The 25918-nt window shown below is 38.9% G+C and overlaps 1 protein-coding gene across 1 annotated transcript in view; it reads left to right on the forward strand.

Moving 5' to 3' along the window:
- The first annotated feature begins 1994 nt into the window (after window positions 1-1994).
- Window positions 1995-25918, forward strand: part of LOC130085667 (adhesion G-protein coupled receptor G6-like) — a 75883-nt gene continuing 51959 nt past the window's right edge. The window contains exons 1-8 of the mRNA XM_056251566.1: window positions 1995-2197; window positions 2294-2462; window positions 2546-2680; window positions 2786-2887; window positions 2976-3012; window positions 3099-3199; window positions 7377-7504; window positions 8559-8824. Of these exons, the coding sequence (XP_056107541.1) occupies window positions 1998-2197; window positions 2294-2462; window positions 2546-2680; window positions 2786-2887; window positions 2976-3012; window positions 3099-3199; window positions 7377-7504; window positions 8559-8824 (1138 nt within the window). The 5' untranslated portion in view covers window positions 1995-1997. The remainder of the gene's footprint in view (window positions 2198-2293; window positions 2463-2545; window positions 2681-2785; window positions 2888-2975; window positions 3013-3098; window positions 3200-7376; window positions 7505-8558; window positions 8825-25918) is intronic.

Consider the following 25918-nt stretch of genomic DNA (forward strand, 5'->3'; position numbering starts at 1 on the left):
CTTCATCTCCTCTTCCTCTACCTCCTTCTCCTCCTCTACCTCCTTCTCCTCTTCCTCTACCTCCTTCTCCTCTTCCTCGACCTCCTTCATCTCCTCTTCCTCTACCTCCTTCTCCTCCTCTACCTCCTTCACCTCTTCCTCTACCTCCTTCTCCTCTTCCTCTACCTCCTTCATCTCCTCTTCCTCTACCTCCTTCACCTCTTCCTCTATCTCCTTCTTCTCCTCTTCCTCTATCTCCTTCTTCTCCTCTTCCTCTACCTGGGCCTCCTCCTCTACCTCCTTCTCCTCCTCCTCTACCTCCTTCACCTCTTCCTCTACCTCCTTCTCCTCCTCTTTGAGCTCCCCCTCTTATTCTCACACTTCTTCTTCTTCTTCTTCTTCTAGCTCCTTCCATTTTTGTTGAAGACAGGTGAACTCACCTGCTGCCTTTTATAGCACACCTGAGTGCTGCGTTTTCAAATTAGCACATGTGTGCTTCCACACCTGGTGGATGTGTATATCCAATTCATTCATTAGTGTGGTCAATGGCAAACCGGGGCTTTGTAATGACAAGGAAGTAATCTCACAATCCTTAACTGTGTCTAAGGTGTGAAAATGTGTGTAGAGTTTTACAAATTACTGTGTGTAATGTTTTGCAAAAAGGGTGAAGCTGACAACGTGCTTACAATTGTGCAAATCTAGGCTGGTGTTTTGGTCCTTGAGTGTAAGGTTTTGCTAATAGTGGGAAAGATTTAATTTTAGTGTGTAAGCAATTGAAAAAAACTGTAATACCTTCATGCTGTTCTTAGTATACAAAGATGTACAAATCATAACACTGTGTCTGACACAATTATGTGTTGTCATGGTTTATTGAGGTTGTTCGAAAATCCCCTCTGTTAATCCTGGAGAGAGCTGTAAAAATGCAACATATGGCAATGATACATGCAGCGGTGAGTCTGTGTCTATAAACTACTTAAAGTTTCACACACCCATCAAAGTTCAATCTATCAAAATAAATAAAGTAGGCCTACAGCATGTAGAACATGCATATGTCTTTTTTCCAGTTAAAAATCATTAAGTTATAAGATTAGGGTAATATTAGGGTTCCTTAACCTTTTAAACATAGAATCTACTTGCTTTGACAAGCATGAGTAATTCGTTCATGAGAAGTTGAAACTGTTTAGTGCAATTATGATTGCAATTAAAAATTGATTTAACCCATTAAACACGAAAATATTACGCAATCATTTAAGACATTTCTCTTTATATAGAACCTTTCTGACATCAAGGTCTCTTTAAAGAGTCAAGAACCCTAGAGCTCTTTAGAGAACCACATTGAACCTTTTTTCTGAGAGTGCATATGAACATGCAACTGTATAATGCTGAAATAACAGTGTTTCTTATGATATATGACATATTAGAACACTTTCTTTAAAGGTTGTATCAGTGATTTCTGGCCCAAAAATAAATGTCTAATCTTTCCTAACGATCCGCTAGCTGCTCGCCCCATAAGCATGCCGTCCAAAAACCGCGTCTCTGTAGGCAGCCTAGGCTCTGAGATCTGCACACAAAAACAAATGTGTACAACCACCACTCAAAACCAAAATAAACAGTGTTCCAACCAATCACTGACAGGGGCGGGTGTTGCTCCGATTTCGCGTCCAGCCGTGCACGAGCGCAAAACCTCACAACACCCGCCCCTGTCAGTGATTGGTTGGAACACTTTATTTTGGTTTTGAGTGGTGGTTGTACACATTTGTTTTTGTGTGCAGATCTCAGAGCCTAGGCTGCATACAGAGACGCGGTTTTTAGACGGCATGCTTATGGGGCGAGCAGCTAGCGGATCGTTAGGAAAGATTAGACATTTATTTTTAGGCCTGAAATCACTGATACAACCTTTAATCTTTCAATTATTGCACAATTGCACAGATGTATAATTCAAATCCATTTCTTATTTATTTATTTGTGTAGAAGCGCAAGGAAGCAAATATTTTCTAAATTTTAATGGGACAGAATGGATGTGTGTCAACTGCACTGATGAAAGATCAACTACTGTCACACCAGTGACACCCACCACCACTAACAATCCAGATACCAGTGTCACACCATCCACGACAACTCAGAATCAATCTCCCACTCTTCCACAACCCGAGATTGTTATAAATATATCTTCAGATAATACAACAGACTGGAGTAAACCTAAACCCTCAAAAGCATCGTAAGTGTGCCGTTACCAGTTTCAATAAAGTCTAAAACTCTAGTACAGTGTAATAGACTCTAGTACGAATACCAAGTTATTCAATCAACTTTGCAGAGAGATTCTGGAGAAAATGCACTCCTGGGTGAAGGAGATGGAAACAAACAATAAAAGCAATGCGGGGATTGTGATGGGGGATATTATTGGTGTTCTCCAAAGAATAGCCAAGAACACAGAAAGCAAAGACATTAAAATATGCTACTCTTCAAAACAGAACATGATCAACGTAAGGCCTGAGAAGCATTAAAGCATGTCCATCTGACTAGGATTCTTCATTTATTAGTGCTAATTATTCTTTAAAATCCACAGGTTGTTAAGAATAACCTGCAGGCAGACTTTCCCTGGTCTGTAAATGTTCCCAGCGAGGCCTTTGATAAATCACGTCTTGAAAACAATGGAAGTGCATTTGTTGGAGTTTTAAGGTTCAAAAATATGAGAAATAAGGTAATGTGTGCAATGAGATCATTCAAAACTTGATCTGTTCTATTCAAACGTTTATATTTGATTATTAATGATTGCTTTTTAATTCTTGTATGGTTTCTTATTTAGGATGACACTGTTTTGAACGATGAGGTTTATGGAATAACGATGGGTGCCAATATCTCCAACCTTACCAGCAATATAGAAATGTTCTTTACACAGAAAGATCTGGTAATGAAGTTTTTTTTTTAAAAGAAAATGTAAAAAATAATTACCAGACACTGTGAAAGCAAAATAAAAATCAAACATGTTCTTACAGGTCGGTAATGCATCCTGCAGTTCTTGGGATGGCAAAGGTAAATTAACTTATGGCTGTATTGATCAGTTCCAATCAAGTCATTTCATATAATCAATTTCATTTGCCGCTCTCTTTTCTTTGAAGGAAATCTAAAATGGACGATGTCCGGCTGTGAGACAGTAAAAATCGACAATGACACCATAAAGTGCTCGTGTTCACATCTGACGTTCTTTGCAGTGCTGATGGTGAGAAGCTTCTCAGAGTTTCATTTAAAGACCCCATGAAATCGATATATTTTAGTCCATGACTATATGCTATAGTGAACTTGTACAAGATCACTAAAGAAACTTAACAAATGCATTTAAAATTTAAAGTCTCTATCTCCCGGGAAAATCTTATATATTGACAAGAAGTTTAGTCCAAAAATGTTTCTAGAATAATAAAATTCTTCCAATTATACCACCTACTTTATTTAAATTAAAGAAACAGAAATGATACTGTACAAAAACATTCAGGAGAGCATTATAGAGCAGTGTTACTCATTGCGCGGCTCACCAAGCTTTAATTTGTGGCTCGCATGGCGGTAAAAAATACGGTGATATGATAATACAGTCAATACAGATATTTCCTAAAAACATTAAAAACATTTAGGGCTATAACATAACCTATTAAAAAACTCAAAGTGTCTGCTCTATTACAAATCATTTATATTTAAATATTTATATAAAAAAAATATAAAAAAACAGTGGCCTTACAAGATGGAAATATAGACTAGAAAAGATATTTAAACTTGATCTGCCCTTACGTCCATGACACTTGCTACGTTTACATGCAACCAAATAATCCATTATTTGGATTATTTGGTTGCATTGTTCTCAGGAAACATAGGTTGCAGTCATAACCTGTGGCGTTCCCTTTCAAAAGAGAACTCGCACTGCGTCGATGACGCTATGGGGAATGATATACCAACCCACTCTGCTGAGGGGAGTGCATGCCAATAGCTGGGTTTCAGTCACGTGATTATGATGACGCGCGAAATTCAGATGGAGGGCAGGGAGTGAAGAGCGCAATGGACGAGATGGAGGAAAGTCCGTACTGTACTACTTTACACGCTATTACAAGATAAAGATATAAACAAAAAATCAAACATATGTTGGACGTGATCCTTACGTTATGAAGAGGAGCGATTTTTCAACTGAATTGAAAGATATCCTGCCATCGAGGCGCTAGATATCAGCAACTACCTCGTCTTACAGACATACTTTGACTTTACAAAGTTCGGAAACGTTACACGTTACACAAACACAGCCACTTAAGTTGTATTAACTCACCTTTGACGAAGTGATCACTGCACACACGGGGATTTTCCCATTCGGCTCCTCCCGACCGCAGACGTAGGTTTGCAAGCCGTTTTCCCAGAGTTTTTCGGTCAATTTCTGGCATTTCCCCCCTTATGAACAACAACTTTTGGTACACGATAAAAACTCCTCGTGGTTTGATCGATTTAAGTAACCATAAACAACGCAAAACATAGGCATTTTGAGTTTGTTATAGTGCTTTCTAAATACAGCAAATCACTTCCTGCCCTCCATTTGCATTTCATCGTCATATGAAAACAAGCTATTATGGCTGAGACAAAAACGTCAGAAAATGGCAGTTTCACTGAACTGCCAAACACTCCCCCTTCGGGTCAGTGACAGTATTCCCTCCGGGATGCAAGATTTAAATGGAGCCGAGCACGCCTACGTCTCTCTGAACTTTCCCACCACCGCCTCGACGGAGTTGCCGAAAGGTTCAGAAGGTGACACTGGTGCATCGAGAAGAAAGGCTTTTTCTTTCTCCCCGATGTCAGCCAAGTCTGCCACCATCACCGCCATCGCGGTGGCTGTTTGTTTGGTGGCCTGGAGAGCTAAATCTGTGGTGTGCCACAGCTCGTTCACTGCTTCAGGGGAAAGACCCTGACCTTGGTCCAAATCTTTTAGCAGATCAGGAGTGCGTTTCCCGAAAGCATCGTTATCCAACTATGATCGCAATTTCCATTGAACTCTATTGGTAACGACGGATATTGTGACCATAGTTGGCTTTGGGAAACGCACCCCAGCCTGGTATGCTTGCAACACAGCCATTGTGTCCAAGGCAGCACCAAGCCTGACCCGCCCCCAGGTATGCCCTACCATTTAAGCGTGTCTTCCATGTCATTTTTATCCCCTCAACATCAGCGTAGTTCACTCGCTGATGGCGATGGATGCGTGCTGAATACGGGTTCTTCTATGCCTTTCGATCTCATAGTGTAGATCGGGCAGGAATGGAAGGCTCATGGGAACTGGAGCGTTATGACCGGAAAGAAACCGTTCATCAAGTCTGCCACAAGCGATCTTTTCCCTCGCATGCTCCAACATCAGCTGAAGCCTCGCTGAGGCGCGTTACATAACACTCACAACTCAACATACGCGGGGCAGGGTGGATGTGAGTGTTTGGGTTGTAAATCCTCTTCACCCTCATCAGCCATCTCCTTTTCTCTTGGGCTGTCCAGCAGAGCACTCGCTGGCGGATCAGAGGATACTAGTGACAACGCATCCTCATTCGGAAGCTCAAATTCGCGAGCCTCCGAGCGGCATGAGAGATTAATACCTCTTTCAAACTCCTTTGCGAGCTCCCTCTGAGAACCCCATGATTTTAGTCTCCGCTCTGCCTCAGCGTGAGCGGGACCAGAACCGACGGGCACAGATGCCTGTCCCTCTTCCCTCGAGAAGTGGGCTAGAAGAGAGCAGAATTTTCTCAAATGAAAAATCTCACAGTTAGCACATCAGCCCTAGCCTGGGAAAACCCAGACAACTTCCGGCAAATTTAGATTTGCTCTGAAAGTTAGTCTGGCAAAGAGCTCATTCAAGCCCATTTCCAATCCGTCGAAATCGACGCACCAATCAGAAGCGTTGGGGCGGGCTTTACACGATGACGACAGCGCTGGGATTTTGAAGCAGATTTTGTAGCCTACATTACAAAGATGGATGCCGCCGTCGAACATCACTCGTTCCAATCAGCTATCGTGTCTGTTTTAAGCCATTTGAACATTTCCTTTTTGTTAAAAACCGAGCAAAGAACAACACTCGGAGATGTTTCTCCGCCGCTCTGCATACGTCATCTCCTTCATCGCTCTGATTGGTTTAGGTCTATCCGCGACGTCCGTTGGTAACGCCCCTCTGGAAATGATTTGTCTATGACGCTTTGCCAGACTATAACTCAGTTACAACTGAGAATGGTCTGGTTTTAACCAGGCTACATCAGCCCCCCTCAATAACTGATTTTGAGCTCTCTTCGCCCAAACAGTAAATGGACATAAGTTGTGTGTGTCATCAGGTGTCAAATATCTTGGACACGGATGTACACACTGAATGCACTGAAGCATTTTTCACAAGCCATGATTACCTTTTGAAGTTTCAGGTTGAGGCGTACAAACCAAACGGTCCCTGAAGACGAAAAGAGGATGACATGTTCTCTAGGTGTCCCTTATATACTTCCAGGTCGCACTAGTAGTGATGTCATAGGCTGTCGCCGGTCAATACGATTGCCGTGATTGGATAAGCGTTTCAGACACCGGTTCACAAGGAGGCGTTCCCCAATAGTGCGAGTTCCCTTTCGAAAGGGAACAAGAATCAACATCGGCTTGGCTTTTCAGAAATGGCGAGAACTGAGGGATTTTAAATGTTTTATTGAACAGATAAACCACCATATGCAGCTTTCTAACAGAGTTCACTGACTGTAAAGCATTATCTCATTATGGTTGTTGTAACACTGTGCTGGAATTTATTTTCAAAGAAGTATTGTGTCTATTAATAGGCAAAGCTACAGTACTGTCTTCAGCTAGTCAGCTTGAGATCTTTTCCATCTAAACTGATTATATATTTTAATCCTAGTAGAGAATGTTTTATGAGCAGCAGGATAACCATATTCATCCGCGCAGAGCCGAAGCACAATCAAAACAATATTCTTCTGCTAAATACACGCAGTTTTGTTTTTTTAACTGCTAGAGGGCCAAAAGTTACATAGTGTACATTTAAATGATCAAATTTGTTCTATCAATCTATCTATCTGCCTACTTTTGAATAGAGGTCAATCATTGCAGCCAAATGTTGTAGTTGAGACATCTACTAACAGTCAACTCAGTTATACTAACTACAACTATAAAATAAACAAGGAGCAGCTCAGATAATTTGAACTTGGGAGTATTTGACTTCATATTCAGACTTTGGAAATCTGATTTTTAACTGCAGACTTGGCAAAGTTGAGCACATATTCCTTCATCATTTTGGAGCTTGTGTGTCTTGATTTCTTTTGAAGTATAACATGATGACATGTGGAAATGATAGTAAAAATCCTCCAGCTGATCTGTTTATTTCTGTTGTGTTTTCTCTGATCTCTCAGTCTCCTCCAGATGTAAATCCAAACATCACAGCTTTGTATGTGGAATCATTGAGCTTCATCACTTCTATCGGCTGCGGCATCTCCATGTTTTTTCTGTCCGTCGCTCTGTTCATGCATTTCCTATTACGGTAGAGTGTCTTAAAATATAACATACAGTCACTTTAAGTTTTTTGACCAGCTGCTTTTGTTCCTCTTTTGGATAAAAGCAGGGTTCTCAAGTTTTATCAAAAGCTTGGAGTGAGATCACATGCGGTTAGAGGAGGAGCCTAAATGGAGCCCCGCCCCCGCCTACCCGCCCCCAATTTTACCCATTGTTCATAATTAACCAGCAAAAATTGAAATTATAACAATTGGTAAATCTGATAAATGACAAAGGAATTCATCACATCAAATATAGGCCTACTCTTTAATGTTATATTTCAAAATTAGGCTACAAATTGCTCCAAAATGTTTGGAAAAACAAATATTTTTGCATTTTTCCCTGACATCTTTGAAAAATACAAATGCAATGGCAATGATTAGGCTAATGTATGTTTTGACAGGATATACAATATTACCAAGAGCACTCTGCTTTAGCCTTAATGTAACTAGAAATACTATTAATACAGTATAATATAGAATTTAAAATAAACTGAAGAAATACATCTTCATTCCTTCCCATACCCAATAACATTTCCTTAGCCAAACTGAGCCAAAGCTGTTGGGTTGCAAAGCAGTTGTAGAGTTTTTGACTGCATCAATAATGTATACGATGGGCTATATATTAAATGTTCTAGTCTACAAATGTTAGGCGAGCTTTCTTCCAACTTACTTTCTCATCACGACGTGTGTTCGCGCGATGTCGCGGTGGCCGAACTTCCGTGTGTGTTCGCGGACTTCGCGCGTCTATAAGTTGCCTAGTAACGAACGCAATCTGGCCGAGATGCGGACGCGCTGGCGGCAGGAAACTTATCTTTGTGTGCATGCGCCTCGTATACAACGTTATATATAAAGCTTGCAGGACAACTTGGTTGGCATTGCCTTTTCAGCGTGAGATATACACGGTGTGGCGTGTGAGCGTGTGAACTGGTTGAATTGCGTGTGTCTCACGGCCAATGCGTGAGACTTGAGAACCCTGATAAAAGCATCTGCAAAATGCATAAATGCATGTTACAAATACAGGTTGTTTTTATATTTGAACAGGAAAGCCAAATCAAATCAAGCCACGAAGATCTTGATGAACATGTTTGTGGCTTTGTTTCTCCTGAATTTATCCTTTTTGTCAAACGAGAGCGTCGCCAACACAGAAGACAAGGCTGCGTGCGTCTTCATAGCGCTGCTCATGCATTACTCAATGCTGACTACATTCACCTGGTTCTTCATTCAAGCTCTTCATATGTACTTATGGCTCATCAGACAGAACGTCACCATCGCAAACTACATGAGGAAGATCACCGTGTTCGGCTGGAGTGAGTGTCCAAAACCTACTTTTGCGAACTAGTCCTAGGTTTTTCGCCCGATTGGAACCAAACCAGTCTAGGACATTTCTCTGGACTCTCTAGATCAATAATTATCCCAAAAAAGTTGAAATTCGGCATTTGGTTGGCTATAACAGGGTCATTTATAAAACGGCCGTGGCAAAATTAAGTCAAAAGCCTATAAATCCTATACGAAAACTATTTAACAAAAAAAAATTGGTGAGCATATGTGACATAACATCCTTAAAAAGCATGCCAAATATTATGGAGATCGGACCATAGGTGGCACTATAACTGTTAAAAAGCTTTGAAAACCATGTATTCCTTATGGTAAATTGCCTTTATTGGCTGTAAATGGTCTTTTCCATCTATGATGTCACTGGTTAAATGCTTGCTCAAATAAAACTTAATGTCTTTAATGCTTATGTGCTTAAAGGCCTTAAACGCTTGAACCCCGATAAATGCTGCTTGCAGCTTTAATTTATTTTAATTTTTATTAATATTTTGTAGTTACCTATAATAACCCTTGTCTCCGTGTGCTTTCAGTGTTTCCGGCTCCAATAGTCATAGCTGTTGTTTCATCAGGAGGATATAAAGCAATGATTATAAACGCAACATCTGGAAAAACCACACAAATGTAAGTTGTTCTGATGTCACAAGTGCATGAAATGATGAAGCTTTTAACATGTCAATATTGTCTCTTTTCTTCTAATTATAGGTGCTGGATTACAGATCCGTTAATTCACTACATAGTGAACATTGGCTACTACGCTTTAGTCTTCATCTTCACGACAGGAATCTTCATCATGATCGTCACTAAGATTGTCCAAGCCCGACACATAAAAGCGGCTGACGGCAGGAGAAAGACGTTCAGAAAGCAGCTCATGATGGTGTTGAGCTTGTTCCTGCTCTTCGGCCTGACGTGGGCTGTGGCGTTCTTCAGTTATGGACCGATGCTCATCCCCTCATATTACATCTTCACCGTGTTGAACTCGTTTCAGGGTGAGAAACAATCACACGGCTCCGACATGGATGTTTGCAATGCAAACTGCAAACATTTGGTTGTGCTTTTTTTTTTGGTTACGTTTTAAAAATTATACAAATTACTTTAATGTTATCTGAAATGTTTATTAATTAGTTGAAATATGTTCTACTGGTATTTTTTTTCAGGGTTTTTCCTCTTCCTGTATTACTACCACATTCACAAAGACATTGAAGGTAATTTCTCTGATGATCCAGAAAGCTCCGGCTCAAGCTCCACCACAACCACCGTTCAATCCACAATTAATGCAGTGGAAAATATTTATAATTAGCAGAATTATAGTGCTTTTTGCACTTTCTCCCATTTAAAACCTGGAATTTAACGTAATACAACCTGAATCACCATGAGGAATATATATACATGCATAGATTCTGCTGCTCCATTAACAGGGACAAACCAGACAACCAAAAAATGTAAAGGTAACCCGACTCCAAACTCCAAGATTCCCCATCCCGATTCACTCTCCAGCCCAGGTCCAACATAATCCACATCACCTAGACCGCCATTGCTGCACTGAGGTAAGCAACATTATGCTCTCCATTGAAAATAAACTTTCCGGACTTGGATCGCCAGGATTGCACTCCAGGAACTGCGGCACTGCCTGGAATTCAGCCAAGAACAGATAGACACTCTCACCATAGTAAATCATTTTTTAAGCACTCACCAACTCAACTCCCCTACATTATCACAGAAAACAAAGCCATGAACGAGAGCACTCTGGACTTGCAAACCCGCAGCATGAGGGACAATTTCGTTTTCACAGGAACAAACTCCAGACGACCCTGAAATATCAGTCAAGGACTTTATGAGAAAACGACTCAAATTACCAGCCGAAACTGTGCAGATTACCAGCTTTCTCCGTGTGCACCGTATTAGATCTCAAAACAACAGCAATCGACCACGACCGATAATCTGATCATTTGAACACTATAAACAAAAAGAGCTGATTCAGAGGCAAGCCAGACATCTCAAAGGCACAAACTACAGACTCAACGAGCAATACCCAAAGGACATTCTTGAACATCGAAAACATCTTTTCCCAATCTGGAAACAGATGATAAATGAAGGAAAAAAAACAACCATTGGACAAATTATACATAGATGGACAATTATATCGTGATAAGGACATTTCCTTCTGGCATTTTTGAGCCCTACACTCCCATTCTTGTGTCAAAACCTGCCATGATCATAAACTTATAATCACACCACCACTACCCATCCCTTCTCTCTCTCTCTCTCTCTTGTTCTTTCGCTTAAATCTATAAGATGTGCTCTTGCTTTGCACTTGGGTCTCGTGCCCTTCCGACTCCACCTGTTATACACTATGTCTGTATTTAATGGTTTCTGTATTGGTGTTGTTGTTCTGTTGTGTACATTCTATCTTTTGTGTATCTGTAGTTTTGCCAACAGCACTGCCATGTTATGCACCCACGCATATGTAAAGTCAAGCCACCTTTATTTGTATAGGGCTTTTTTACAATGCAGATTGTTTCAACGCAGCTTTACAGTCATAAGAGGAAAATAATGCAACAAAGTTTGTTTTGGCTGTACAGCAGATCTAGAAGAAAATAGTATCACAGTCCAGCTTAAGTAAGTTTAGTGTTGATTCATTTCCGTTGTAAAAATCATTAGTTATTAATATAGTTAATTTATCTATACAGCAGCTCTGGAGAAAACAGTGATGTCAACGAACAGCATCAGTACAGTCAAATCAATAATATTGTTCAATATTAAGTGCACAGTCACAACTGCACAGATATATACACTCAAACGCATACAGCCATGCACCAGGGGTGGAGGAACATCGATTCACATATGAATATTCACATATGAATCGCAAATTTATCTTCTGCCGATTCGCATCGATTCACAAATTTCAGAAATTGATTTTCTAAATTGTGCAGTATTAATTAACTATTGCAGTCAGTTTCGTTAATTTAATAATAATAAAGAGAAAATCACTCACTGGTTTTGACTGAATCACTTTTAGTATCTTCATTATTAATCAATTTATATTCCATACTGTGAAGACTCAATCAATTTATATTCCATACTGTGACGATTATACTGTGTCTTATTTTTTTTACATTTGATTATTCAATTTCTGTAGTACTTCTTACTACATGTTAGATAAACCTAGGCTGAATTAATTATGTATATTTTTTCTATTGTATTTGTCCTATTGTTTATTTATTTTCATTTTATATACCAGTTTTATTTGCAAAAGTTTTTGTTTTTGTATCAAGGAGTTTTCTTTATGTATCCAAGAAGTCTTTCTATTTGTCTCAGGCCTGCCTTGCTTTATAACAGAAGGCTGTCAGTCATGTGTGTAATGATTGCAGTCAGCCTAAATTACATTTGTTTTATTATATTGGGTAAAATGGGATGAAAAAAAACAATAAATTTCATTAACATTAACATTTCAGTGAGCTTTTTCTTTTAGACCTATTAAACCTCTGGGGTCTAAGGTGTTTTTGGGGTCCTTGAGATGTTTTGACATGCCCTGCCATTTGTGCTTTTTTCAGTTGCTTATAAACATATTAATGGCACAGGTGTAATTACACTCTATTTAGCACAAACAGGGCTACCATAATATGTGAGCAACATGTATGTACATGTTTGTATTTGAGAGAATATTGTTTATGCATTGGTATTGAAAAAACTAAAAATTAACGTTTCTGAAATAAGGCCACAAAACACATACTAAATATGTGTCTACAAGACTTTTGACTAATGGATGTTGTTCAGCTAATTATAAATAAGCTATAATTAGCTGAAAGGAAAAAGACTGACATCTCTCTCTTTTCATACAGATTACATAAACTGAGAATATTTGTTTTTTTATATAAATTACTTCATTTAAAAGAAGAGAATTTCAGCTTCATAACGAAAAATCTTTCGTGCCTGTGTGACAAGTATTTACTTAGTTACAGTTCATTTTCAGACGCATTTCAGAATGAACTTCACTGACAGAGAGAAGGCAAAATTCGCATCATGTTTTTTTCTTAATTTGACAAAAAGCAGAACACTTTGTTTTTAGGATCTAATGATGTACAACACTTATATGTAAGATCAAAATCAACAGAGTAATTTGAGTCTCTTTTGCACTGATAAGAAAAAAAGTGAGCTCGTCGCGCCGGCGCGATAGCCGAACCCAGTTGTAATAACAACCATCTATATGGCCCAAACACAATTGGCTCTTCTTTTTCAGACCTTTTTCCCTTCCATTTCAAACTCTGTCCAGTCATAATAGCAGGTGACATCAACACAGTTCTCGACCCATCAATAGATAGATCTAATATTCGAATCAATAAACACAATTGGCAATCTACAGAAACCATAAAACAGTACATGAGTGATTTTGGTCTTGGTGATGGTTGGCAGCTACAGCATCCAAATGCTAAAGAATACTATTTTTTTCACCAGTTCACCACTCAAATTCCTGCATTGATTTCTTTCTTACCAGTAACTTTATAATATCAAATATTTCTGAATCATAGATCCATCCAACGGTCATTAGTGACCATGCCCCTGTAACATTAAAATGGAATGTTACCAGAGGGCGCTTGTTACCATTACCAGAGGATGTTAAATGTTCCCATAACCGCAACATTTATCCAATGGTCATCTACTTTCGAAGCACTGAAAAAAACTGTTCAAAGCAGCCCCAATGAAGTCAATGGACGCTCGGCTTCAACAGGAAAATGCACTCTGCCGCTACGGGAATGTATGAGAAGGAAATCGAGTCAGCCGACCTGCTATATGTATCTGATTCTGAATGAACTCGTCATCGAGGTGAACGTGTTCTAATGCATTTTTAGCCAATAAAATGTTAACACAATAGTACATATTTGATAAGGGTGTCACGATTTCGATTTTAAATCGAACGCCCATGCCACGGAAAAAACATGCGTGTTGAAGTGCTGCGAGTCAACCTCCTCTAACTTAGCTACAGCCAGTCAAAAGATAGCATGGCAACTGCAGATGCAGGAGACCCATCGACAGAACTTGAACCGTCTACTCCCTCATTGTAGTCACCGGTGTGGAAGTATTTTGGATTTCCAGTGAGTTATGTTGTCAACGTTCGCGTTCAACGTTCTGCCATGTGCGTGTACCATATTCTTCCACTGGCAGCACGACTAACATGGCAGGGCATCTCCACAAAAACATAGATTTATCTGTTAAATCAACAACTGTTTGTTTGCTTTGTGAACTTGAATGTCGTCATCTGCCTGTTTGCGAGGCGGCTTTATGTATGTGTGCGAAGAAAACCATCTCTCAGAGAGCGTGCGAGTACTGAATAGTTTAAAATCGCTTGAATGTTCAAACTGGTAAGACTTAAAAAGATGTACAAATGGTAGGGCTGGGGTAAACGATTATTAATTGAAAGATTAGTCTGTCGATTATTTTATCGATAAGTCAACTAATCTAACGACTAATTGAACGATTGTTTTTTGTAACATGGAAATTGCAGGAGTGCACATTCAATGCACAACAATTTTGATCTGGTTCTTACAGAGTATCTACACTGTAAAATGTTTGGTAGGCTACTCAAATGAGCCCTATCACACTTGGATGTGGTGCTCATTTTAATGTTTTCAGTGCCATTAAAAAACATCCGGACTGATTTTTCGGTTTTGTTGACGGGGGTGGGGTTTACATGCGCTTCATAAGCCACACACGCACATTTGCACACACACGCAAGGTTTCTCGCTCTCTCCCTCGCTGCGCGCGCTACACGGTTTGGAGCTCGCGAGCTCTTGATTCTGGGGGATTTTAACTAATTTGCGGACATCAGGGAACCGCTATCAACATGCGAGAGACTTGTCAACACCATTTGACAAAGAGCGCAAATAACGACACCTTTACGTTTGAGACTAAATTTAAAGTATTCCAATACCTTCAATGATTTGGTGCGAGCTGGGTTTTTTTAGGACTTTTTCTTTTGTTGGGACTTTTGCATGGCTTTGTTGTGATTCTGTGAAGAGGTTGCTGTTTCGTTCTCGATTCTGCAATGTTTCGGTCTCCCACGTGTGTGTGGCGAGCAGTACCGCCGGGAACGGTGCAAAAAAATAAATACATAGCCTAAATAAATAAAGAAGCGTCGACAAAAAAATATGACGTAGACGAAATTTTGACGTCGAAGCGTCGACGTCATCGACGCGACGCTACAGGCCTAGCAAATGGTAAACTTTAGTTACTCACGATGTAATGCTGGCCCAATTATGCAAGTGACAATTCCGTCATGTCACGACTCCCAAAACGTGAGAGCAGCGTGCTTGACAATTGCCTTGTGCAACCCATTTTGAGAGACAGAGAGAGAGAGAAGACGCGGCACCGCTGAACACTCACGCTGTTTGTGAAATTGCATTTCGCAGACAGTTTAAAATGACTGATTTGATTTTATAATCTGCGTATGACAGGTTATGGCAAAATATGGCAGGTTATTTTGCTTAAGTTTCCAATTGACTAAAGATATAAGGTATTATATTATATTATAAGCACTTTATGTTGTTAATAAATGTTTTAAATTTGACAATATAGTGTGGTACATTGCGAACAAAGGTCAGATATTATATTGCATAAAAGTAAAAATGGCATAGCAACCTAGCCTGGTTAAAACCAGATCATTCTCAGTTGTAACTGAGTTATGGTCTGGCAAAGCGTCATAGACAAATCATTTCCAGAGGGGCGTCACCAACGGACGTCGCGGATAGACCTAAACCCAATCAGAGCGATGAAGGAGATGACGTATGCGGAGCGGTGGAGAAACTTCTCTGAGTGTTGTTCTTTGCTCGGTTTTTAACAAAAAGGAAATGTTCAAATGGCTTAAAACAGACGCGATAGCTGATTGGAACGAGTGATGTTCGACGGCGGCATCCATCTTTGTAATGTAGGCTACAAAATCTGCTTCAAAATCCCAGCGCTGTCGTCATCGTGTAAAGCCCGCCCCAACGCTTCTGATTGGTGCCTCGATTTCGACGGATTGGAAATGGGCTTGAATGAGCTCTTTGCCAGACTAACTTTCAGAGCAAATTTAAATTTGCCGGAAGTTGTCTGGGTTTTCCCAGGCTATTAGCAACCTATGCTTTTAAAAAAAAAAAATGTAAAAATCGAGAATCGAATCGAACCGTGACCTTAGAATCGAAAATTCAATCGAATCGAAGATTTGGAGAATCGTGACACCCCTAATATTTGACCATTAATTTTTTGACATGGCAGTCTTAAAGAAATACCCACTGATACAAACACTTCTGGTAAATTTTATCGTAAATTTTAACTTCATCCACATCTGGCTGATAAGTAAGAATAAGAATGAATAAGAATAACAAAAATAAAAAAAACTTCCAGCTAACACGAACACAGCCATCATTTCACTCCTCAAACCCAATAAAGACCCAACATTGCTGTCAAGCTATCGTCCCATTTCTCTAATTAATGCAGACATTAAAATCATAACCAAAGCACTAGCCCATAGAATGGAAAAAGTCACCACATCTATAATCCACCCAGATCAATCCGGTTTTTATTAAAGGTAGACTTGCATCCACCAACCCACGTAGACTTTTAAACTTAAACGGAGAGTTTTTGAACTTTACTCCGTTATACAAAACAGACGAGGATCTTTAACACTGGATGAACTTACCACTATCTGTTATGGACAGAATATCATAATGCATAAATTAAACTATTTATTCTCAATGATTCCAATACAACCCACTCTCATCTGGTTTAAATTTCTAGACTAAACCATTACCAAATTCTACTGGTAAAATAAGACCCCAGGAATTGAACCGACTACCTAACAGAAACCAAAAGCACAGCTTCAAAATATGTACAAATGGACTCATCCTAACCCATCAGAAAACATATGGTTGGATGTTGAACAAACAATTTGTAAGGACATTTGCATTTCATTCTTACCCTTCTACAGTCAGACAATCAAAAAACACCAGCAATAGCAACAGCTCTGACAGCCAGGTGGAAATGTCATCAAATCACAAACACCCCTCTTGCACATCTAAATACACCCCCATTTGGAGTAACACAGATTTTACAGTTAACATGCCAATTAACTTCCACACATGGGAAAAAAAGGGCATCACACAATGTCAACATCTTCCATAATAATAACCTGGCCTCATTTTCCTACTTGGTCCTACAGCATCAGGAGTAAATGTAGTATGTAGGAGTAAAATCTATCAAAGCAAAAATCGTAATTCTGATCACTAACCTATATCTCTCTGCTTCAATCTCAAAGCTAATTAATATATCTTTCTTTAAAAAACTACTCTCCAAAATATACAAAATTACTCTCGATACCGATTTCTGGACACATAGCTGTATGAAAATCTACATCATGACGGAAAAAATGCCAATCTGCAACTCATAAAGTATAGTATAAGGGAAACTGTGTATTTTTGTCAAAATCTAAAAATCTAAATCAAATTTTCAACTAAATGAGAACAACAAAGACAAATGTCACTTCTGAATGAGTGAGTGCTGTTTAAAATTATGTATCTACTTTATATGATGACACTAAAAAGGGCCAACTTTACCAAAATCAATATCTGTGATGACCGTTACTGAAACCGTCTGTTATTGTGGGAGGATTCAATTGTGCTGAATATTACTGATGTTAGATTAATCGAGTGTTATAATCCATTTTTGAACATATCCGTGTCAGAGAGACACAAACTATACTGAACCTCTTTTAGAAAACAAATTTACATCAGAATGAAACTAAAGTCACACGCCTGTGGATACAGATATTTGCATGATATTACAAAATATCATTTGATATTACAGCTTTACAAAATTCACGCACACTAATGTGGAACAAATTTGGTTATTAAAAATGAAAGACATGCAAACACTGTGTCAGAATCAGCTAATCAGCCTCTTATGTGACTGTAATGAAGATAATACAATGTCTTCATCATGATGGACTTTCAGTGGCTTCAAAAATATGAATATGAATCTATATATTGCAAAATAATCTAACTATTGTCTAATAAACTGGACCTGAATGTAAAGGAACACTGAAAATTACAGTTAAAGCCCAAAATAACATGATTTGCATATCTGCAAATAAACCAAATGTCATTGTTCCAGCGGCTCTGAGCTGCAGATCATAATCGTACGGCTTCATGTCTGAACGGATAAAAATCTCTCTCCTCTTGGACTGTGGACTTTCATCTCAAGAATGACATAAGAAAATGCTCGCAAATTTAAGATTTACCACCAATATCTGTAGAAAAGAAAATTCAACTCTTTTGTCTCTATCAGGCTGCTTTGGGGAATTATGTCTCGGCAAAAGCAGAATTTTCTGTGGCTGATGATCGTCTGTTGTGGATCAAGCCAGATAAGTATGTTGCTTTGAACAATAAATTACATTTATCAACTTCAAAAGAAAGTCTATAATGCCAGTGAATATGTTGTTTGGTGAGCGAAAGCAAACTTTTTTTGTTGAAAAACTAAAAAAAAAAACTAATCACATTCTATGATTTTGTTATATTGTTGTTTTATAACACTCTCACATCATTGTCACATTCAGTTTTAGTTTTTATTAGTTACATAGTTTCCAGTCTGTTCCCTTTCGAATGGGAACTCGCTCTGCGTCCCCTAGAGGACACTTTGAGAAATGCCTATACACGACACGATACTAAACACGATTGAGTCTAAACACGATAATGAACTTCACATTGGCCGACGACAGCCTATAATGTCACTTCAGGTGTGACCGTGAGTATAAAAGGGCACCTGTGAAATACGTCATCCTCTTTCTTTGGTTTGTTTAAACGCATGTCTACTAAGGCAAATATGGCAAGCACTAGCTAGAAAAGCTTTCGCAGGTGTCGCCACTGCCGCCCATTGTGCATTATTTGCTTGGGCGAGGAGCATGCACACTCAGGGCCAGATGTACGTACATTTGCGAACGCAGCGTTAATAGCGTCATGGCCAAGACTCAGAAACCGCTTGATGTGAAACCGCAGTGTGTGTGTTATGAACCAAAACCTGCAGTTCATCAGGTAATCAGCGCCTGTCCACACTATAGTATGTAAAAAAAGATGGACGACGCCCCTTCGCTCTTTTCCATTGGAGAGAACTGAAGCCGCCAGTGTCCCGATATGGCGCTGACATATTGGAACTTGAGTCTGCGCAGTAGCGTTTTCGGCACCAGTCATGCGCAGTCGTGAGCAGGAAGTAAAGCCGTGAAATCAGGCCCCGCCCCCACTCTCGCTGAATCAATCGCAAGCACACGCCCTGCACTTTTCTTAAGTGGCCTTGTCTGCTCCGTTCCTCTACAATGATGTCTGCTGATTGCAGTGCCTCGTTAAAATAATGTAAATACAACTACTAACCACATAGTCAACATTATGAAAAAAAGTCCGTTAGTACTTCAGTGACTACTTCGCACAGAGAACCTGTCAATCACAGCTGTCAATCATGATGTCACAGCACCGTTTTTATAGCATCAAATAACTAACTAAAAACTAACTTATTTTAAAAACAAACTCTTGAAATTACATCAACGTGATATAAACTACAGTAAATGACAGAAACTATCTTTAGAAAAAAGATATGTGAAGTGTAATTTAATTATTTAGTTGGTCTCACGTCCCGTTGAATAACATGGGGAGGCGGGGTTTATGACCTATACTAGGACCGGTCACTGGGGGGCGATCTAAACGTTTTGGCTTCACTTTTGGGGGCTTGTGCGGCACGCTTGGTCCACACACACTATACCGTAAATTGCGCGAATTTAAACGCGCAACTGAATGGGCCTCGTCCTCTCACTGCTGATGCTGTGACTGTTTGAGATGATCCTGATGCCAATAATTGTAATGTAGCGAGGAGTTTAACAACTGCTGGAAGGGAATGTGAACGCTGAGTCGGAGATTCGATGTCATCTTTGATTTCTTCCAGTAACTGTAATATTGCGTAGTTGCTTAATCTGTAACGCTTAATGATTTCGTTTTCACTCAACTGAAAAAGTGTGATTCTTGTGGCAAAACTCTTTTCAGCTCGTCTCCTTCGCCTATGTCTTCGTCTTGCTCGGATTACAGCTGCCGTTACACCAGGAGGCGTACGCCAGGTGCTTTTATACACCTGCTTTTAAAGGTGCTATATGTATGTGTCTCATGTATGTTGTAGTTTACCTTGCTATTTTATTACAGTTTACCATTATTTATTTCAGCATATCTGAAAACTTAGCGGAAAAATAGCGGAGGTCTCGCCATAATTCAAACGCTCTGCCGATGTTGATCCGTGTTTTCGTCCTAAGTCGATCCGATTCACATTTGGCCTGACGAGCTTCAGCAGATACATTTTTGTTTTGTTTTTTATTTTTATGTGGAGTTTGTGTTGGAGTGTGTGTTGTGCTGGAGGCAGGTCGTGTTTGGGTGTTATCAGACTCATGTCGTCAGCTGCAGTACCATCACATAGACTCTATATATAAAGGAGAGAGGCTCGGGTGCGCGCATGCAAGTCACATCCGATGGATTTCGCAGAAAATCCGACCCGGAGACTTCACAGAGAAATAGGAATACTGGCCTTTAGAGGTAATAGCAAAACCCGACAAGTGGATCATTGTAATGTGTGATTACAACCCCTTCACACACAGGCAATAAAAAAAGGATTCATTTTAGAAGAAAAGTTACATTTAGCACCTTTAAGAGGCGGAGAATCTTCAGCGCAAAATAGAGGCGCGCTTTCACCGGCTTTTTCTGTACATAACGCGGAATACACAATTAGGCGCAGTTTACGCTTCCCCTCCCATCTCTTTATGGGACACTCCCACTTTCCCCTTGACCATCCCATGAATGCATATGCATGACACGAAAAGCACATTTTTCCATTTTCAGTCTGCGCTTTCATCTCGGTGCGAGCCTTACCATTCTCCAAGATCTTCACGCCTAAGTGGAGAGATTCTGGAGAATGCCATATTCATCTTGCATCCATTATACTCAAGCAAACTATGCTGGAGTGAAGAGGAAGCATTTATCCTGTGTTCATCCTTGCTTGTTTCCTGGTTTTTATTTGTTTATTAAATAATGCGGCTGCATCTAGATCCGCTTGCATCGTCTCCTCTTCCTTGTCTGACCTGAAAGTTACAATCATTACATAATTGGTTCTTAATGTTATCTTTGTGAAAGCTGCTCAAAAATATACTAGTTGGTGACAATTTGACAGATGCATGTTTCTGGGACTCGGGTGACACAGGTAGATGTGAAATATACACTGCTATCGTGACCATAGGATTAATTGTACATTTATTATCTGAATGTTCTTGTGATGACTGGCAGATACATTTCCAAACTCTCTGAATCCAGGTATTGAACTGCCATCTCCACCAGCTTGTGATACAGAAGTTAAGAACGTTTGCACAGTGAATGTCAAAATAAACACATCTTGTCTAGGTAAAAACATTTATTTATTTATTTTATATATTTGATTTGATTTTAAATGTTATTGAGATCTAATCTCTTTAGAAAGTTTTTTGATTAAACAATTAAACAATGTTCTCTCTGGTTTCCAGGGTGCTGCGAAACAGATGGCAAAAAACAAAGTTTCAACATAACAAATTATGGAGGTAAATATGAAGTAAGAATGGATAAAACAAGTGCAGACATAGAGCTGTGTTTTTTGCCAAATGAATTGAATTGTCTGCAGTCACAAGTCCAAAAAACAGGTGTGTGTCATCCTAAATTTAATGACGTTTTAACACACAACTCATACAAAAGTTTAGTGTTGCCATGATTGATCATTGATATCAATGATGATGAAGTTACTGTTAGTCAATCAATGCAAAACAAATACAGATCCTAACACACCTAAGACAAACTTTTTGAATGGAGTCTATGTGTGTTAATTGTCTTCTAAGCACTGTAATGTGTTTGAGTTTGGAAGAGCAGATTATGGTAAAGACTATTTTAGACTAGTTATATTTAGTGAGTATTGTAATAACTCTCTTCCCTTCAGCTGGTTTATTACCACAGATTGTGACCACCCCCGTCTGCAAGCCCGTCTGCACCCTTAATGGAAACGCACTACCCGGTAAGATTTTGGTTATCAAATGATAACTTCACACACATTTGATAATGGCCTAAGACATCCAATGACATGACATTTATTTTAATATAATTGATCACATGGATGTGGCGATTGTGGTTCGTGGTCAAATTGGCAACAGCTGCTTTATTAATTGTGGCATATTCAAACGAATTTGACACAGTACTTTTATATTTACCTGCTTTAAATGCAAATTTCCCAACCTCCCACCGGGTGGCGGTGACAACGGGGCGTGGGCCCATCATCGCTATATCACAGATCGATTTATTCGTCTTTCCTTTGTATTTCAAGTTATCTTCTAATGATTTGATTACCAAAGGGGAGCAGAACTGTGTTGCACCACGGGGCGTCTCTGCAAGTGGACTGCTTGGGGAATTGGGCCACATAATGACACTGGGACTAGACTAACTCCCTACCCAATTCAGTTCCCACTCCATATACATATATACTAAGATACATTACATATATACTAAGATACATACAAGACAGAGATAAACACATGCACAAGAAAACCTAGTACCTACACTGCACATATGTCATGGTTTAACAGGGTGTGGTATAGGTAGGATCACAAAAAAGAAGATTACTTAATTTACTTCATGAACAGAATGAAAACTTGAGCTGCAGGATTAATCGTTACAAAAATAAAATAAATAGCTATTAAATATTAAATATATATAGTCTATTAAAACCTTGAAAAAATCACAGCGGAGCATTAAGATCTGTGTTCTGACTCAGAGAGAGTAGTATGTCATTCATTCAAATTTTTTTTTTTTTATAATTAATTTTAATTAATTAAATAATTTTAAATAGACTGCAGAAATAAACATTTGTCAAAACCTCTGTAAATTACATGTTATTTTGTTTATTTGACTGTTCAGAATCGTGGGAGAATCGCAATCTCTGTTTGAAACCCCAAAAATCGTGATTCTCAATTTATCCATAATTGTGAAACACGGGCAAATGGAAACGAAGCAGACATAGTGAAAACAAAACCAAAATGAACCGAACAAAGTGTCCATGTGATAACATAATCACATGTAAAAACTTACTTTCTTTGGTTGTTTTCTATTCTTTTTTGTTATTAGGTTTGTTTTGTGTTCACGATGTTATCCTCCTATATTTTGTCTTAGAATTTCCTGCTAGTCTGTAAAAATACAGAAAAAAATACTGGGACAAACCATCTGGTGGCAATCAAAATATTCACTATTCACTTCACTTTTAAGGACTTAATGAACAACTGAAACGCTGGTTTTGATTTTATTGTTTGTCGTTTAAACGTGCCTGTTGCATATCTCTATTTTATATATTTGATATTGGTGAAGTAGCCTATAGCATTGATTAGCTGTGGAGGGAGGGGTGTGGGGATTAAAATAATTCAGCAGAAGCAGGGATGTTTAGACCAGAAGGAAATCCCAATCCCCCCTGGCAAATCACACTTTACTTAAAACCATGTTTTTTAAAACTCTAGGTTGTAGGGAACAGACCTCTCTGCCATGCGCGCGCATGGTTTGGAGCACAATCTGTCTCGCATGCACGCTCGCTCTAGATAGATTACGAGATATTTTAACTAATTTGCGGTATAACTAGTCGATCACGAGTGGCTCAACAGGTAGATCTATAGATAAACTATATCTTTTAGGAATTTGACCGACCGGGTTGACACTTCAGCGTGAGAAATCGGGGGTGTGGCGTGAGAGCGTGAGATTTGGGTCAATTGCGTGAGTCTCACGCTCAGTGCGTGAGAGTTGGCAGCCCTGAAAAAAAAATATATATAGTATATATATATATATATATATATAGGCTATATATAATTTATTTATTACAGAACTGCTTTTGAAATTACGATTGGTAGCCTATTATTATACAGATGCAAAGTCGTTCTGTTGGGTACTATTTTGTGTGTAAAATGGAAATGCATGATAATTGTATTTTATATATATAAGCAAAAAAACTGTATGGTGTAACAGAGTTTTAGAGCTAGACAAACCTAAATAAATATAAAACTTACAACAGACCAGGCTTGTGCGGGATTTGAACCCGTGTCATCTTGATGATTAACCGCAAGTTCTACCGCTCGGCTATGAATTTTCTCATTGAGAAATACCCGAACGTCTGTTTCTCACATGAGCGAGAAAACGTTTTGTCTTTAGCCTGTGAGTGTAGGCCTATACTTTAGCCTTTTACAGTTTTAAAAGATTATATCTTATCTGTATGACCAACAATTACGGAGTAGGCTATAAATGTTTGTTGTAGGCTTATTTGGAAATTACCATAACTTGTAGTATTTCATCCTTAGGCTACAGACATTAGCCCCACTTACGTTTTGCTAAATGTCCCTTTGCGCCACCTGGCGGTCATTTCGCGAACGACTTTGAAATGCGACTGGTTTATTTTTACCGTGGTGGATGGCTAAAAATGGTATGTGGATGGCTAAAAGGTGACTAAAAATGTGCTTTTGGCTTTCATTTATATTTTGATTGTTTGTATATATATATATATGTGTGTGTGTGTGTGTGTGTGTGTGTGTGTGTGTGTGTGTGTGTGTGTGTGTGTGTGTGTGTGTGTGTGTGTAAATATTTATTTATTTATATATATATATTGTCCTTGCATTCTTTCTTGTGTGACACCCCTGAATGAAAGGCTCATTAGTATGCAGTCTGCTCAGGTGAGAACTGCCTAATTATTCATGAGGGGGTTGGGTCGTTCACGCCCATCCGCATATTGCCTTTGCAAACAAAAAATGTTTTTCACAATTTAAAACAATCTATTGTTTTATGTGAATGATTAGGCAGAATGATTTTCAGATCAATTTGAAGCAAAAACTCTAGGCAACAACATCCACTTGTCAAAAGTCTTGTGGACAGATATTTAGTATGTTATTTGTGGCCTTATATTAGAAACTTTATTTTTTAGTTTTTTCAATAACCACGCATAAACAATATTCTCTCAAAAATACAAACATGTACATACATGTTGCTCACATATTATGGTAGCCCTGTGTGTGCTATATAGAGTGTAATTTCACCTGTGCCATTAATATGTTTATAAGCAACTGAAAAAAGCAGAAATGTCAGAGCATGCCAAAACATCTCAAGGACCCCGAAAACACCTCAGACCCCAGAGGGTTAAAAAAGGGGGAAAAAATAAATTTTAGGGGTTATGGTAAGGGGCGGGACATTTCCAAAATACGCTCAAAGCGGTTGAACAATCACAACACACTGCTCCAGCCAACCAATCAGAGCACATTATGCTTTTCAGAAGGAGGGGCCTCAAAGAGACAGGAACTAAACAGAGCGTTACAAACATGGGGATAATAATGAACATTCAAGCTTGAAAACCTGTTCTAGTAGAGCCCAAAAACAAAAAAAGGGCATAACATGGCCTTTTTAACTCATTTTTGTTTTATTCATCTGTTGTTCTTTTATTACCTTCCTGATTGTATCTGATGACTATTCAATGCAGAAATGGTATTGCTTTTAACTCGTACAGCTGATGTTAAATTATGTGTTGTCATGGCCTCTTGAGGTTGTCTGAAATTCCCTTCTGTTGATCCCAAGGTGTAAAAGCTACATTTGACAATGATACATGCAGCGATAAGTAGGACTCGTGATTCATTCATGACTGGACAATAGTGTCAATAATGAATATGTGAACTATGATGAACATGCATTATGAAATGACAATCCAATTCATGTGTAGGTTTAAACAATATATTTGGATCACTTTAATCTGTGAGATCCAAAGGCACAGATATATAATAAAAATCCATCTCTTACTTAATACTTTGTGTTCAAGGAAAAGAAGAAAGCAAATACGTTCTTCATTGTGATGGGAGAGAATGGATGTGTGTCATCTGTGTTGGTGAAAGATCATCTACTGTCACTTCACTGTCACACACCACCACTAACAATCCAACTAACAGTTTCAAACCATCTGAGACAAATACCAATCCAACTACCAGTTAT

Source organism: Rhinichthys klamathensis, unplaced genomic scaffold (assembly GCF_029890125.1).
Source record: "Rhinichthys klamathensis goyatoka isolate OS25496 unplaced genomic scaffold, OSU_Roscu_1.1 h1tg000085l_1, whole genome shotgun sequence".
Lineage (NCBI taxonomy): Eukaryota > Metazoa > Chordata > Actinopteri > Cypriniformes > Leuciscidae > Rhinichthys > Rhinichthys klamathensis.